We start from the raw sequence: 15547 nt of genomic DNA on the forward strand, positions 1-15547 counted from the left end.
TCTCTGTAAAAAAATCAATAAAATATATTTAAAAATATATAAAATAAAAAAATAGTACAGTAAGTGAATATTTTAAGGTATGAACAGCCTAAAACCGTGTGTCCTCCCGGTGTTCACCACAGCTGGGGATAGCAGGTCTCCACTGGGCCTGTCTGCCCCGCGGGGCGGTCACCTCCGGGTGCCAGGGCCCCCCTCCCCCAGGAGCCCCTCAGAAGAGGCACCTGGGCCCAGCCTGCGCCTGCACACACACACAGGCCTCCGAGAATGTGCAGGGAGCTGCGGTGGGAGGAGGAAGGAGCCCACAGCTGGGCCTCGGCGCCAGCACCTGCCCGCTGCCCCGAGGAGCCCTGCCCTCGGGAGTCGGTCCCCTCGGTCCTGCCTTCTCCGGGCTAAGCTGCCGCAGACCCCGGAGAGCAGGCGGGCGGGCGGGGAGCCTGGAGGCCTCTGGGAGGAAGCGATTACCCCGAGATCAGAAGAGGAAGTCGGCCATCGGAAGAGGGAGGGGAGGGGAGTTCCGGGCAGAGGAACAAGTGCAAGTGCTTGTCTGGAGCCGCCAGCGGCCGGTGGGCCTTGCGGCAAGACGGGTGTGGGGGCTCCCCCTGTCTGTAGCTCCGGGAGCAGCCCCCCAAGGGGAGGAGACGCCGTCTGAGGATGCCTTTGTCTGCACGCCGGCAGAAAGCCCCAGCACTGACCCTTCAATAATTTAATGTAACCGCATTCCCGGAACTGAGGTTTTAAGTCAGAATAAAACAGTTCCCAGCAGCCGGGGGTCACTCCCAAGGGGCCCGGGATCCCCCTTTCTAACCCAGAGCCAGTCCAGGCTTCTAGCTGCCTTCTGACCCAAAATGCAGCCTTCAGGCCAGCCTCCGCGGCCCTGGGACCAGCCTCCCGGCTGCTGAGACCAGCTGGCGTCTGACAGCCACGGTCCCCAGCCAGGCCAGGTCTCAGCAGCACCTGCGGTGTTTTAAAAAGGCACGTTCCCGCTCTAGCTGGTCTGGCTCAGTGGATAGAGCATCGGCCTGCGGACCAAAAGGTCCCAGGTTTGATTCTGGTAAAGGGCACACACCTGGGTTGTAGGCTCCACACCCCCCCCCCCCCCCCCCCGTGTGTGTGTGTGTGTACTAGAGGCAGCCAGTCAATGATTCTCTCTCATCATTGATGTTTCTATCTCTCCCCCCCCCCCGCTTCTTCTCTGAAATCACTAAAACTATTTTAAAAATGAAAATAAAAAAGTGAAAATGCCATTCCAGGAGCTGCCCCTCTCTGGGTGCCTCAATGGGCAGCGCTCTGGCAGGTTCAGGAGCCCCCTGGTGGCTCTGAAAGGCACTGCCCCTGGCGAGGGCTGTGACCCTTGGGCCTGTGGTCTGCAGCGAGGGCACCCTCTCTTCAGCGCCGCCCAGATACCTGTGAACACAGGAAGGCCCTAGCCCCCCACCCCAGCACCCTCGCTCAGCCTGGCACCCAGGACCGCGTAAACACCCATCGATGGCCTTGTCAGTCGCCCAGCACCCCCAGCCCTGAGCTTGAGAACCTGGAGGTCTGGACTGTGATTGGCAGCTCCCTGTGGGACCTCTGAGACCCAGTGTCTCTCTGACAGAGTGGACTGGCTCCGCTGGGCCCTCTGCCGGGCCTCTCAGTCCCTATGTCCTCCCGTTTTGAGGAGAGGAACCTGGGGAGAGGGGGGCAGGTCCAGCCCCCCAAGGCCCAGACTGGATGGGAACCTACTGCCCCTAAGCATCTTAACGCGGAACCCGCTGACGGAACCACAGCGTCCATCTCGTGCAGTTTGTCTGAAACGCAGCCCGAATGAGTCAGAATGGGGGGGGGGGGGCGCTCCCCGCTGCTAAAGTTTGGGACCCCCAAGGCCCAGCTCCTTAGGCGCTGGGAGAATGCACGGCACCTGGTGCATCCCCGGCAGCCGCTGCTGCACCTGTAGCTGCTGCCTCCGCGGCTCCAGGCGAGTTTCCGCCCGGGATCGCGGAGGGAGGGGGGCGGGATGTGTGTGCGGAGTGAGCGCGGGAGCCTCCCGGGCCTGACCCGCCTCCGCGCACACCTGCGTCTTCCCAGAGCCGCAGCCGCGAAGAAGGGGAGGTTCACCTGCAGGGCAGCTGCTGCGGGGACAGGGACGGGAGGACTCGGAGGTGGATCCTCGGTCCTCCCGCCTCCCAGCCCGGGGCGGGGCGGGCGCTCCCCACTCCCCGCGGCGCGAAGCCGGCGGCGCTAGGACCCCGCCCGCCGCCGCCGCCGCTATAAGAGGCCGCGCCCGCGCCCCACGCGGACCCCGCGGCTCAGAGCGGCCCCGGCGCCCCGTCCCGCCTGGAACCCGAGGCCGGACCGGCCGCCGCGCCGCCGCCGCCACCCCGGAGCCCCCGCCGAGGGCACCATGGGCGCCGCCCAGTCCACGTCCGAGGAGGTCCGCGAGCTCGTGGGCAAGACCGGCTGTGAGTGCGCGCGGGGCGCGGGGCGCGGGTGCGGGGCGGGGGCGCGGGGCGCGGGCACACGGGCGGGGAGTCCCAGCCTCCGCCGCCGGCCTCGCGCCGCCGCTGTGTGACCTTGGGCGGGTGGCTGCCCTCTCTGCGCCCAGCCCCGGCGCCTCCCGGGGTTCCCCGGGGTCTGGTCCGGCGGCGGCGCGGACAGCGGGGAGGCTGGAAAGTCCGGCGGCCACGCTCCTGGCCGCTCCGCGAGTGACCCGACCCCGGGCCGGGGCTGCGGGCCTGGGAGTGACCGGACCCCGGGCCGGGGCTGCGGACCCGGGAGTGACCGGACCCCGGGCCGGGGCTGCGGACCCGGGAGTGACCGGACCCTGGGCCGGGGCTGCGGGCCCGGGAGTGACCGGACCCCGGGCCGGGGCTGCGGACCCGGGAGTGACCGGACCCCGGGCCGGGGCTGCGGGCCCGGGAGTGACCGGACCCCGGGCCGGGGCTGCGGACCGGGAGTTAGCGGACCCCGGGCCGGGGCTGCGGGCCGGGAGGAGCGGATAGTCCCCCCGCAGGGTAGGGCGGGGGGAGGGAGAGGGGGGGGAGCGCGGGCACCTGGAAGCCCCGGGCCCCGCGGGGCGGTTGCAGGGCGGGAAGTTTTGCAATCGCCGCCGCCGGGGGGATCGGGCTCCGGTCCCGCTCGCCCCGCGGTGAAGGGTCCGGGGGCGCGCCTCCGGGCGGCGGCAGGTGGGAGCCGGCGACCTCCCCGGGCGCGGGGACTCGGGGCCGCAGAGGCGGGGCGGGGGGCCGGGCTGCGGGACCGCAGGGACCTGCGGCGGAAGCCCGGTCCGCCCACGCCGGCCGCTGCCAACGGGCCGGGGCTCGCGGGCCGGTCCGCCGGTGGGAAGAGCTGTGTGGACCAGGAGGCCGGAGGGGAGAGGAAAGCACGAAAGCTGGCTTTAGAGATGGGCAGACGGGGTGGGAGCTCTGCCCGCACCGCTTCCTCCCCCCCCCCTCCCCGGCGGTGTGACCTTGGACCAGTCATTCTACCTCTTGGCTTCCCACTCTCTGGAGCGGGATTTCTGCCAGAACCTCAATGTATCTAATAGATGCTCAAGTGGGACCTGCAGATGTCACTTCTCAGGAGCTGGCGCCTGGCGCCTGGCTCCTGGCTTCTGCTCTGAGTTCCGTGCGGACAGCCCATGTCTGATCGGTCATGGGAGGAAGCCAGCCATTTGTGCTGACCCTCCATCAGAACACCTTTCAGGATGATTGAATGGAAATGACAGAAACCCCTTAACAGTTGGAGTGGGTGTGTGTGTATACACACATGTGCACATACACTTGTAATATATATCTTCACTGTGCAAATACAGATCTATGGGGGAAAAGGTGTGATTATATATGTGTGTGTGTGTGTGTGTGTGTGTGTGCGCGCGCACACACACACACACTGGAGGCCCATGCACAAAATTGGTGCTCAGGGGTGGGGGTGGGGTCCCTCACCCTGGCCGTGCTCTCTAATAGTCTGGGAGCCCTCAGAGGATGTCCCACTGCCAAGTGGGGGAGGCTCCAGCCACCACAGCTCTGCTGGCCAGCCATTAGCAGGCTCAGGGCTTCTGGCTGAGTGGCCCTCTCCCTGTGAAAGTGCACTGACCACCAGGGGGCACCTCCTGCGCTGAGCATCTGCCCCTGGTGGTCAGTGCATGTCATAGCGCCTGGTCATTCTGCCGTTTGGTCGATTGGCATATTAGCCTTTTATTATATAGGAAGTACAATATGAAACCCCTTTGTGAAAAAGGGGGAATACGAGTATATGTTTGTAAATGCCTTGTTTGCCTGGAGGACTTTGGAAGGACCCACAGGCAGTAAGAATAATGGATATACATGGGGATTGGTGGAAAGGACAGGGGGAGTGAGCTTTTCACTGTAAACCTAGTCATATTTTCATTTTGAACCACGTGTGAATATTTCACGTCTTCGGAGTGTTTTATAAAGTCCAGTTCCACCCCAGGCTAACAGAGGGTGTGGGGTCCCCTTGGCCCTCCTTGGCTCTGTGCTGACTTTATTTTCCGGGTGCCCTCTCGTCGCCTCTCACTGTCTTGTATCTGGGCTGGTAGGTGTGGGGTTCTTTGTAGCTAACAGCTTTCCCAGAGGGGGGTGGGGGCTGGCCACCAGGGGCCTCATCTCTCAAACAGCCCCCACGCAGGAAGGCAGGCAGGCAGGCAGGCAGGCAGTCCGGGGGAGTTCGGCTGGTTTGGGTTTGACAGGTGATGGAGCCGCAGAGCATGCTGGGAATCTTGCCTGATTCCCGGGGCGCTCCCGGTGGGGGGAGGGGTGCCATGCTGCGTGCTCCGGCTCCAGGCTGTCCCCGGTGTGGCTGAGGCAGTGTCCCCTCCTGCTGGCCGGAACTCGGATTCCACCCCCCGAGGAAGAAGGCAGATGGTGGGTGAGGGAAGGGGGTCTGAGGTCTGAGGGGGGAGGCGTGCCTTCGGTTTTCTGAACCGGAAGTAAGCAGGAGTTCCCCCTAGTCCTCTGCAGGGGCCCCGCAGTCTGAGCACTTCCCCCGAGTCAGCAGTGTTTGTGGACCAGGGCCGACAGGCGGCCGTTCCTGAGGGCAGACGCACAGTTTAATCAAACCAGCTCTGTGGGGCATGAGGGTCCGGGGAGGGGCGGCGACGCATGTCTTTAGGGTGGACAGGAGGCCTCTCTGAGGAGGGAGGTGGTCCTGGGACAGAAGCCCAGAGAAGGAGCCGGTCACACCGCCCGTGGAGGTGCAGCTTGGACAGAAGGAACAGCAGCTGAGGACAGGGAGAGAGAGAGAGCGGTGAGATGCGGACCAGCACGTCGGGGCTCGGCCTGCGGCCAGAGCCTCCCTCCCTCACACATCCTGGCCGGGATGTGGCTTGGGGTTCGGTCTGACCGGCCGGCTCTGCGCACAGCCGCCGTGGTGACAGCACCATACCCAGGTCTGTCACTGAGCACAGCTCAGGGGGAAGCCTCGGCCTCACTTCCTCCCGGGCCAGGACCTTTCGGAAGCCGTGGTCCCTCTCCGAGCACCGGCACCTCACCTGGACCCGGGGTTCTGGGCTCTCCCAGCCCCTCTCTGAGGACCAGGGTGGCCCTTCCTGCAGCCTCCCCTCAAGACCAGGAGATGGGCGAGCCGAGGCTGCCGCTGGCAGACACGGTTCCTGGAGCACCGGGTTCTGTGCCTCCTCTTCCTCCTCCTCCTCCAGGGAAGGCAGGTTTGCAGACTGGGAAACTGAGGCTCAGAGGGTAAAACTTGCCTGTAGGCCCACAGTTTGTACTTGGAGGAGGGATGGGTCCTGGCCACTGCTTCCCTGGGTGCAGCGGCCTCGAGGGGGTGGGGGAGAGGGTGGACGGGAGAGGATGGCCATCTCTCCTCCTCACCCCGGGCCTTGCACAGGCCGTGCCCTCTGCCTGCAGCACGCGTTCGTTTTCGCTTTGGGCTCCTGTGGCCGCCGCCCAGGTTAAGGCTGCAGACGTCTCCTCCTGCTCTGCCTCTTGCCGAGCTCGGCCTCTGCAAGCCGGGGTGGGACCGTCTTTCCGCCACAGGTCGTGTGGTATTTATAGCATCCTTCTCAGGCTGGACCCAATTATCTACTTAACCATTAGTCTGCTCCATCTGGTCACACGTTTCACTAACGCGCCCCAGCGCCTCGGCAGGGCCGGACCGCAGGCTTTCGAGGGCCTCCCATGGCCCGCGGGCCAGACACCCCCCACCCCCGCTCTCCGCCGGTCAGGGCTCAGCCGAGCGGCTGTTCCGTCCAGAAGCCCCCCCCCCCCCCCCCGCCACTCTCTCCCCGACCGGCCTGTGTCCCCTCCCACAGCAGCCACGTGACCACCGCTGCCATTGTGGGTGCTGTCACCCATCGCCCCCTGGAAGCCTGGAGTGCCCTCAGATGGGAGTGAAGGCGCCCCCCGCTTTGTACACGATGTGGGGCCCTCACTGACAGCAAGAGGTTCCCGTTAAAGGGGTGACGACTGGGGACGTGACAGCCGGAGGAGCATTGCCCAGGAGGAGCCTGTGTCCAGCAGAAAACCTAGCCCTCTCCCACCTCCCCACCAGCTGGCCTTGGCCACGCTGCCCCCGCCCCCCGCCAGGCTTCCCTCCCTGTGCCCTGCATCCCATTGGCTCCAGCACTGAAGCAGCTTCACCAGAAATAGGCCCGAGCCCTCGCAGCCCACGCGGGTCACTGCCCGGCCGGGCCCACCTCCTCCGCACAGACTGACTGATGGACGGAGGCATAAACACGCCCGCCCAGCCGCCGCCCAGAGCCAAGAACGCCGATCGGCCGGATGGTGAAAACCATTAAAGCCAGCGAAGGCATCCGGGTTCCGTCGGGCCCGGTGCTGCCCCCTGACCCCGCCGGGGTGGGCCCCAAGGTGTGAAGTGGTCCCTGGCAGGAAGCGCGAGCCCTGCCCCCCGCCATCACCTCGAGCCTGGAGCCGGCCTGGAGCAGCCCCGCTTCCTGCCCCCCCATCCAGGCCGAGCCGCCCCGGGCCTGAAAAGGAAATAATCAGCGGAGTTTCTGGGAAAGGTGAGGGTCTATTTTTTCCTCCGGCTCCCCAGCGGCTCCACGGCACACAGTGCGGGTGCCAAGAAGCTGCCGGAAGGAGGAAGAAAAAGCAGCCTCCAGACCGGAGCGCAGACCGCGGACGGTCACAGCGAGTGTGTTCCCGCCGCTGGCTTCTGCCCAGGCCGGCCTGGCCCGTCCCCTCCACCCTCCCCGGACCCTCAGAGACGGGACGTCGGGGTCAGACGGGGTGCCACCTGCCTGAGGCCATGGCCTGCTGAGAGTCAGGGTTCCGTTCCTGGGCTAAGCCCCAGCCCTCGGCATTGGGGGGGGAAGGGAGAACCAGAGATGCAGTGGTCTGGCCGGCCTGTGGGGTGCAGTTTGCACGGGATTCTCGCCGCTGGGACTCCTTCCAGGTCAGAAGGTCAGGGGGCCTGGGCCATGACCTCACCCCCTTCACCACCGGCCGAGTCCCCGCTGTGCTGTCCCCCCTGTGCTCCAGGTGCGGGGCCTCTGGGGGACCAGGCGGCTCCCCTCCCTCTGGCTCAGGGGTTGGAGGGTGGGGACAGGCTGTTCTCCTCTTGTCACCGAGACCAGCAGAACCTGCCCGGCTCCTTCCCAGCTCCTCTGCAGAGGACAGCGGCTTTAACTTGGGGTCCTCGGGGAGTCTGCTCCCCACGAACCAGGGTGCTGGTTACGCTGTGTGACGCGGGGAGGAGGGACGTGGACCCAGCACTCAGGCCTGTGAATCAACCTCAGGAGGAAAAGCATGGCAGCGCTGAGCGGATCAGGAGAAGCTCGGCTCCCTGGCAGGGGGGCCGGGGGCAGAGGCCTGGCATCCCAGGCCCAGAGGTCAGGACCATGGGAGGAGCCCTCTCCCTGTCGGTGAGGGGGCAGGTGCCCAGCCCTCCCTCCCCCTCTGGCGCTCCCTGTGGACACGGGCGGCCTGGACGGCTTCCAAAGGGCTGGGCAGCAGCGGGTTTGCCTTGTGGGAGGGCACCCTGCTCCAGCCATGCTAATATTTGTGTTCTGTTCCGGGTGGGGGGGGGGGGGGAGCTGGTGTCCTCGGTTGGCCCCAGGCCGCCTTGCTGAGATGCCTGGGCGCCCCCCCCCCCCCCCCCCCCCCGTGGAAATGGGGCGGTTGACCAGCCGGCCGTGACGTGAACGAGGCAGCAGTGGCTCCTTCTTGGGCCCTTCCCGTCCATCCTCTCCGGACCTCTGAGAGCCCCAGGGGGCAGGACCGTGATGGTAGCCAGTTTACCAGTGAGGACACTGAGGCTCGGGGATGCTCAAGGCCGTTTAGGTGCTGAGTCCGCGACCCAAGTTCCGAACCAGGCCTTCCAGTAAGTTCCGGGAGAAACGGCCTCTCCCACGTGGCCCACACACCACCCGACACAGACAGGGGCCGGGCCTGCGGGTCTGTCCGTCGGGGGAAGCCTTGCCGCCGCCCGGGACCTTGTGACAGCGTCTCCCGAGCTCGCCCACCGGGCTGGCAAGGGGAGAGCGGGAGCTCGAGGCAGAGGTTCTGGGCGGTGTGGAAAGTTCTAGAATTTTCTCTGGGCAGGCTCAGGGCGAGCAGTGTGAGGAGCCAGGAGCCCGGGAGGAAGAGGCTGCCGTCCGCCACTGCGTCCGTCTCCGGAGCCCCACCGGGCGGCTCGCGTGTCTCAGGAGGTTCGTGTGGAATCTCCCACATCAACACGCTTCAGCCAAAACCGGTGTGGCCCAGTGGATAGGGCGTCGGCCTGCGGACTGAAAGGTCCCGGGTTCGATTCCCGTCAAGGGCATGTACCTTGGTTGCGGGCGGCTGATGGATGTTTCTCTCTCATTGATGTTTCTAACTCTCTATCCCTCTCTTTTCCTCTCTGTAAAAATATCAATAAAATATATTAAAACAAACAAACAAACAAACAACGCTCCAGCTCCACAAATTCATAGCAGTTAGGTCCCTGGTGCCGCTTTCTTGCCGTTCTCCCTGCCCCCCTTCCCCCCCATGCAGGCAGGAAACTTACCTGTGAGTTACTGGTTCCCCCCGAATGCAGTGTGAGTGTAGTCAGCGCTCAGGGCACCCCATGCCCGGTCACAGGCAGCCCGCCCGGGCGCCGATAAGACGGTTTCCTGCTGCAGAGCCCGGAATCTCTCTCTCCCGTCTCCCGCTGAGGGGACGGGGACGGGCATGTTGGCTCAGTGGTGCCCCGGAGAGATATGGCGGGGCCTCCTCCCGCTCATGTTCATGCCGGTGGCACCGAGCGAGGTGCCAGGGAGGAGCCGGGCCGGGTCCTGCCAGCCCCGTCTCCTGCTCTGACCGTGTCGCTAATCCATGAAGCAGGAGGGGAGCGGTGGCTTCCGCTGTGCGGTCGCCTCGGCGCGGGGACAAAGGGACCCTTTGTTGTCCCGCGGTGTGACCTTCGGGGACCGGCAGGCGGTCGACGTGGGCTTTCTGCTCTGGGCGCAGCTCCCGGGACAAGCAGGAGCGGTGGGCCGCACCGCCTGGAGCGCGGGCGGGGGGCCAGGAGGAGCATCGGCGACTCCCTGAATGGCTCCCCTGTGCCCTGAGAGTGGAGGGTGTCCGCTCCCTCCTCCTGGCACCCAGGCCCGGGTCCCAGCGATCAAAGAGGCCCTGTGAGTGCCCGGCACAGGCCTCACCCAGGGGTGACGCCAAGGAGCTCTTCTGTCTCGTCATCGCCCGCTTCCTGAGCGCTCGGCCTCCCGCCCGCTCAGGCCACACTGGGCCTCCCGCCACCTTGACCTTGACTGGCAGACAGAGGTGGGCTTGGTTCCCGGTGCCTGGCTCAGGTCTAGGCAAGTAACTCTGCCTCCAGGTCTCAGTCTCCTCGTCTGGAAATGGGAATGCGTCCCAGGGCTGCTGTTAGAAGTCAGTGAGGAGGAGGAAAGCTCGGGACACGTTGTCAGTGTTCCGTAGGGGTTGGTAGCTGCTAACGGTTCTGCGTAAAAGCCTGCCAGTAGCTGGCTGCATGTCTCCTTCTTCAGGGCATTGTCAACTTCCTTCAGTGATTCTCTTCTTGACGTGCCTGCCATCGGTGACATCCCCGAAATCAGTCATTGTCTTGCCCTTTGTGCCGATGATCAAGGAACTTAACATGCTTTACGTTGTAACACCGTGTAACACATTTCCTTTATTTATAAAACCTACTAGAGGCCCGGAGCATGAAAATTCACGCACTGGAGGGGGGCTCCCTCAGCCCAGCCTGCCCCCTCTCACAGCCCGGGAGCCCTCAGGGGCCGGAGGCGACCGGGCGATCAGCGAAGGTGACGCCCCATCACACCTCTGCTGCTGCCGCTGCAGGCCTCAGCCGGCCCTGGTTACCTGAGCCTCGGGCAGCCCTGGGCGGCTGGCTGGGCAGCCGACATCTGAGGCTTGCCTGCACCTCAGGCGTTGGCTGGGCAGCTGCCACCCGAGGTTTGCCTGTGTCTGAGGCCGGCCCTGGGCGGCTGGGGGGCTGAGGGAACTGGGGGGCTCCAGAGACAGGCACGCGGCAAGGTGGACCTGGCCTTGCTGCATGCCTGCTGCCCCGGCGGGCCTGAGGGGACTGGGCGCCGCCATCTTTGAGGGTATGGCAGTCAATTAGCATATTCCCTCCTTATTGGCTGTGGGCGCCACCATCTTTGAGGGCAGGGTGGTCAATTAGCATATCCCCTCCTTATTGGCTGTGGGTGCCACCATCTTTGAGGGCGGGACAGTCAATTAGCATATTCCCTCCTTATTGGCTGTGGGCGCCACCATCTTTGAGGGCGGGACAGTCAATTAGCATATTCCCTCCTTATTGGCTGTGGGCGCCACCATCTTTGAGGGCAGGGTGGTCAATTAGAATATCCCCTCCTTATTGGCTGTGGGTGCCACCATTTTTGAGGGTGGGGAAGTCAATTAGCATATTCCCTCTTTATTAGATAGGATTGGTTTCATTGTTTTGTGCAGACCCTATTAATTATTGCAACTGTTCTGTATAGGTTTCGTTTTCTTCTTACATAACATACCTTTTATAGACTTTTTTCCCCATGAGTCTCTGTTGTCAGTTTTGTCTGAAAATGTGGTTATTTGCCAGTATACACAAAGCTCATTTACCTGGGTATAAAATTTGAGGTTGTTGCATATTTTCTTTCAGCACTTTATGGGCTCTTGTTGAGAAGTCAGCTCTACTGTCTAATATTTCTTTGTGGATTTTTTTTTTCAATTGTTTTACTTATTTTGTTTTTTTAAGGTCTCAGGTGTGGATTTATTTTATTTATCCTGTCTGAGAATGGTTTATGCTGTTTTATTCTAAAGGCAATTCAAATGCAAGGACACTGGATAAAGAACTCCATTCCTGCTAACAGACTCTCCATTCCACTGCAAACACATAAAACACTGGATAGAATATCTCTCTCCTTTCTCTTTATCATCTTCCTCAATAATATAAGAAATATGTAAGACCAGAAATATGTCATTCTGTCCTGAATACTTCTTTACCTTATTTTCATATTTTCTTTTTATTGCTCTATGCTATCTGGCTCAGTTTATTAGAACTGTCTTACAGTTCACTAATTCTCTCTTTAGCTATTACAGCTTTGCTGCTTTAGCCTAACTATTAGGTTTTTTTAATTCCAATGACTTTTTCCCCCCCTCAGTGACTTTTTAAAAACATTGTAAAAGTTCTGTATGGTTTTCACATTCACTACTTTGATCACAGGATACTGCTTTTTATTTTCGTAACAACTTGAAGCTTACCACATAGTCTCTTCTGTTTCACCTTCTTGGTGCTGGTCCTTTTTGTGAGTCGTGTCTGCTGACTCTCCCGCGTGGTGGTTTATTTGCTGGGTGGTTTGATTTTTGATTATGAGCTCATCTTCGATCGTGATGTCCCTTCTGGCTTCCACATCCTTTCAGAACTATCTTCAGCCCCACAGGTATGAAGCCTGACCAGGGGAGGTGAGCTTACTGAGAGCACCACTCCCATGAGACTCCGGGTCCCCTGGGCACAGAAGCGCCTTACACAGTGCTGTTTATGTGCTCGGGACCTGGGGCTGTCACTGGTTTGTTTGTTTTTTAAATATATTTTATTGACTTTTTTTTTACAGAGAGAAAGAGAGAGGGATAGAGAGCCAGAAACATCGATGAGAGAGAATCATTGATCAGCTGCCTCTTGCACACACCCCCCCCCCCCCAACTGGGGATGTGCCCGCAACCAAAGTATTGTACATACCCTTGTCTGGAATCGAACCTAGGACCTTTCAGTCTGCAGGCCGATGCTCTATCCACTGAGCCACACAGGTCTCGGCTGGAAACGCTATTGACGTGAATTCTCCATTTGCCTCTCCTGCACCGCAGAGGTGTGGATCCCTCCCCCGTGCCCGGCGCAGGCTGGTGTGACCCATCGCAGAGGCCTCGAGCTCTCCTCTGTGCCCGCCCCCTCCTCTGCAGGCTCATCTTGCTTGCTGACCCTCTGGGCCGTGGGGACCGGTGTCTGTGGCCCACCTTACGTGGGGAGGCAGCCTTTTGTGCTTCAGCTTTTGCTGGGAGCCTCCCTCCTAGCTCATGCAGAGCGCAGACCACTCTGTCAGTCAGTGGGCTGGAGCCCCGCCCGTGGCTGTCAGAGCCTGGCCATCGCAGCCCCCTCCGGACCCTCGGCCGCATCGGCACACCTGCTGGGCCTGAGCTCCCTCCTTGCTTCTGGCACCTGAGGGTTCCCCTTTCTTCTCAATGTAGGGGTGTATTTCATGTTTTTTTATTTTTATTTTTTCATTTTATCCAGTGTTTTATGTGTTTGCAGTGGAATGGAGAGTTTGTTAGCAGGAATGGAGTTCTTTATCCAATGTCCTTGCATAAGAAGCCCTCATGCCCTAGCTGGTTTGGTTCAGTGGATAGAGCGTCGGCCTGTGGACTCAAGGGTCCCGGGTTCGATTCCCGGCAAGGCCACACGCCAGGGTTGTGGGCTCAGTCCCCAGGAGGGGCCACGAAGGAGGCAGCCAGTCAATGATTCCTTCTCATCATTGATGTTTCTTTCTCTTCCTCTCCCTTCCTCTCTGAAATCAATAAAAATACATTAAAAAAAAGAAGAAGGAGCCCTCATAAACCCATCTCCACTGGGTGTGGCCTCTGCATAATGCTGGAGCTGAAGCTAGTTCAGGGAGGATGTGAAAGCCGTTCCTCAGATGCTCTGAACGCCCACCCTCTGGATCTCTGGCTCTCTGCTGCTCCCCCTTTGTCATCTTCAGTCTTTTTATTAAAATGGAGACATCTTTGTCTCCTCGGTGACGTCCAGGTCATGTCTTCATTATTCCATCCCTTCTCGGTGTGGGCATACAGCATAGCAAACGGGGACGAGAACAATGCCGGGCCACAGACCTGTCGTCTGCAGCTGTGTGACCTTCCGCCAGTGACTAACCCTCTGAGCCTCGGCTTCCTGGTCTGCGAAATGGGCGACCCTCGCCCTCGGCGGCAGGCCCCGCTCGGAAGGCCGAGTGAGATCATGCGGCCAGGCGTCTGGCTCGGTGTCTGCCGCTGAGGCAGTGTCAGCACACGGCAGTTATTGTTACTTTGCAAAGCAAATGGCAGGGGATGCGGCGCAGCCGTGGGGAGCTGAGCGGGACAGGCAGAGCGCAGGCCGGGCGATGGGGCGCGCACACCCACTCTGACAGCTCTCCACGCTGTCCCGTCGCTTCTGAGAGGAAAGCAGCCACGTCACTCCATCCCAGCTCTCCTCCAGCCCGGATCGGAGGGCCCTTCTGTGCAGGGAGGGCGCGCAGAGACTGGGAATGAGCCAGCGGAGCCTGAGGCTCACATACACGCCGACACCCGCTGAGTACACGTTACCACACGGCGCTGCTGGGCCCGGCCCTCCCGCCAGCAGGGCCGGGGCTCCGGGCTTACCGAGCGGCGGCCGTGGCTGGCGTTTGCGTGAACCAGGCGTGAAGGGGGGATCAGAGCCACCTGGCTGGCCAGCTTCTAGGTGCTGCTCCGCTTCGGACAGAGCAGGTTTGACAGCCTCCCTCTCAAGGCCGAGTGCCCCGGGCATCCTGGGTTCAGAGTGGAGGCCCGGCCGCGGGGGTGGGCTGTGCCTGGACCCGCTGGGCCCGTGGCTCCGGGGGAGGCCGGTGGCTCCGGGGGAGGCCGGTGAAGGGGGAGGTGGTGAAGGGGAGGCCAGTGGCTCCGGGGGAGGCCGGTGAAGGGGGAGGCCGGTGAAGGGGGAGGCCGGTGGCTCCGGGGGAGGCAGGTGGATCTGTGGGAGGCCGGTAAAGGGGGAGGCGGTGAAGGGGGAGGCCAGTAAAGGGGGAGGCCGGTAAAGGGGGAGGCCGGTGAAGGGGGAGGCCGGTGAAGGGGGAGGCCGGTGAAGGGGGAGGCTGGTGGCTCCGGGGGAGGCCGGTGAAGGGGGAGGCCGGTGAAGGGGGAGGCCGGTGAAGGGGAGGCCGGTGAAGGGGGAGGCCGGTGGATCCGGGGGAGGCCGGTGAAGGGGGAGGCCGGTGAAGGGGAGGCCGGTGGATCCGGGGGAGGCCGGTGGATCCGGGGGAGCCGGTGAAGGGGGAGGCCGGTGGATCCGGGGGAGCCGGTGAAGGGGAAGGCTGGTGAAGGGGGAGGTCGGTGGATCCGGGGGAGCTGGTGAAGGGGGAGGCCGGTGAAGGGGGAGGCCAGTGATGGGGGAGGCCGGTGGCTCCGGGGGAGGCTGGTGGATCCGGGGGAGCTGGTGAAGGGGGAGGCCGGTGAAGGGGGAGGTCGGTGGATCCGGGGGAGCCGGTGAAGGGGGAGGCCGGTGAAGGGGGAGGCCGGTGAAGGGGGAGGCCGGTGAAGGGGGAGGTCGGTGGATCCGGGGGAGCCGGTGAAGGGGGAGGCCGGTGAAGGGGGAGGCCGGTGAAGGGGAGGCAGGAGAAGGCAGGGCCGCGGGGCCGGGAGGCCGGGGTGTCCCTGTTTTGGCCGGAGCCCCGGGCGGCACCCAGCACGTGGCTCTTCCCTCCCGAGCGGGAGCCTCCTGAGAGCCTCCGAGGCACCGGGGCCTCGTGCTTTATGGGCGTCACAGCCCCTCTCGTGGCCGCTCAGTGTCTCAGGCTCCGGCCAGGGCCAGGGCCAGGGCCAGGGCTGCCCGTGGTGCTGGTAAACTGGGGCCAGATTCACGGAACATCAGACGCACCATCTTCGCCGTCTCAGTGTCCGAGGCGATGGCGTTAGTGCTTCAGATATGTGAACAGCGTCGTGTGAACAGGACCGGTACCTCCATGGCCCAGAAGGAAACGTCATGCCCATAGGCAGTCACCCCACCCCCCAACCGCAGCCCCTGCCACCACTGTCTCCGTGTGAGTGTGTCCCGGACAGTTCACACATGGGAGCACGGAGCTGTGGGCGTGGTGGCTGGCTTCTCTCTCTTAGCATGTTTCCAGGCTCATGTGTGTTGTGACATGTCATGACTGCGTATTTTTTGCGGAGTGAGGTGGACATTCCAGCGCACGGGGGACGCCATCTGTGACCCCCGCCAGCTAACGGACGTTGGGTGTTTCCCCGCTTTGGTGATGGTGCGTCGTGGGATGCGCTCACGGTGGTCTTTCTGGGGGAGCTGCTCCGGGAAGGGGGAGCCGCTCCGGGAAGGGGGAGCCGCTCGGGGAAGGGGG

At 62.6% G+C, this 15547-nt stretch overlaps 1 protein-coding gene across 1 annotated transcript in view; it reads left to right on the forward strand.

The window, feature by feature from the left end:
• Nucleotides 1–2275: 2275 nt before the first annotated feature.
• TESC (tescalcin) overlaps nt 2276–15547 on the forward strand; it is a 50218-nt gene continuing 36946 nt past the window's right edge. The window contains exon 1 of the mRNA XM_036448898.2: nt 2276–2441. Within this exon, the coding sequence (XP_036304791.1) occupies nt 2384–2441 (58 nt within the window). The 5' untranslated portion in view covers nt 2276–2383. The remainder of the gene's footprint in view (nt 2442–15547) is intronic.

This window comes from Pipistrellus kuhlii, unplaced genomic scaffold (assembly GCF_014108245.1).
Source record: "Pipistrellus kuhlii isolate mPipKuh1 unplaced genomic scaffold, mPipKuh1.p scaffold_m20_p_20, whole genome shotgun sequence".
Classification (NCBI taxonomy): Eukaryota; Metazoa; Chordata; class Mammalia; order Chiroptera; family Vespertilionidae; genus Pipistrellus; species Pipistrellus kuhlii.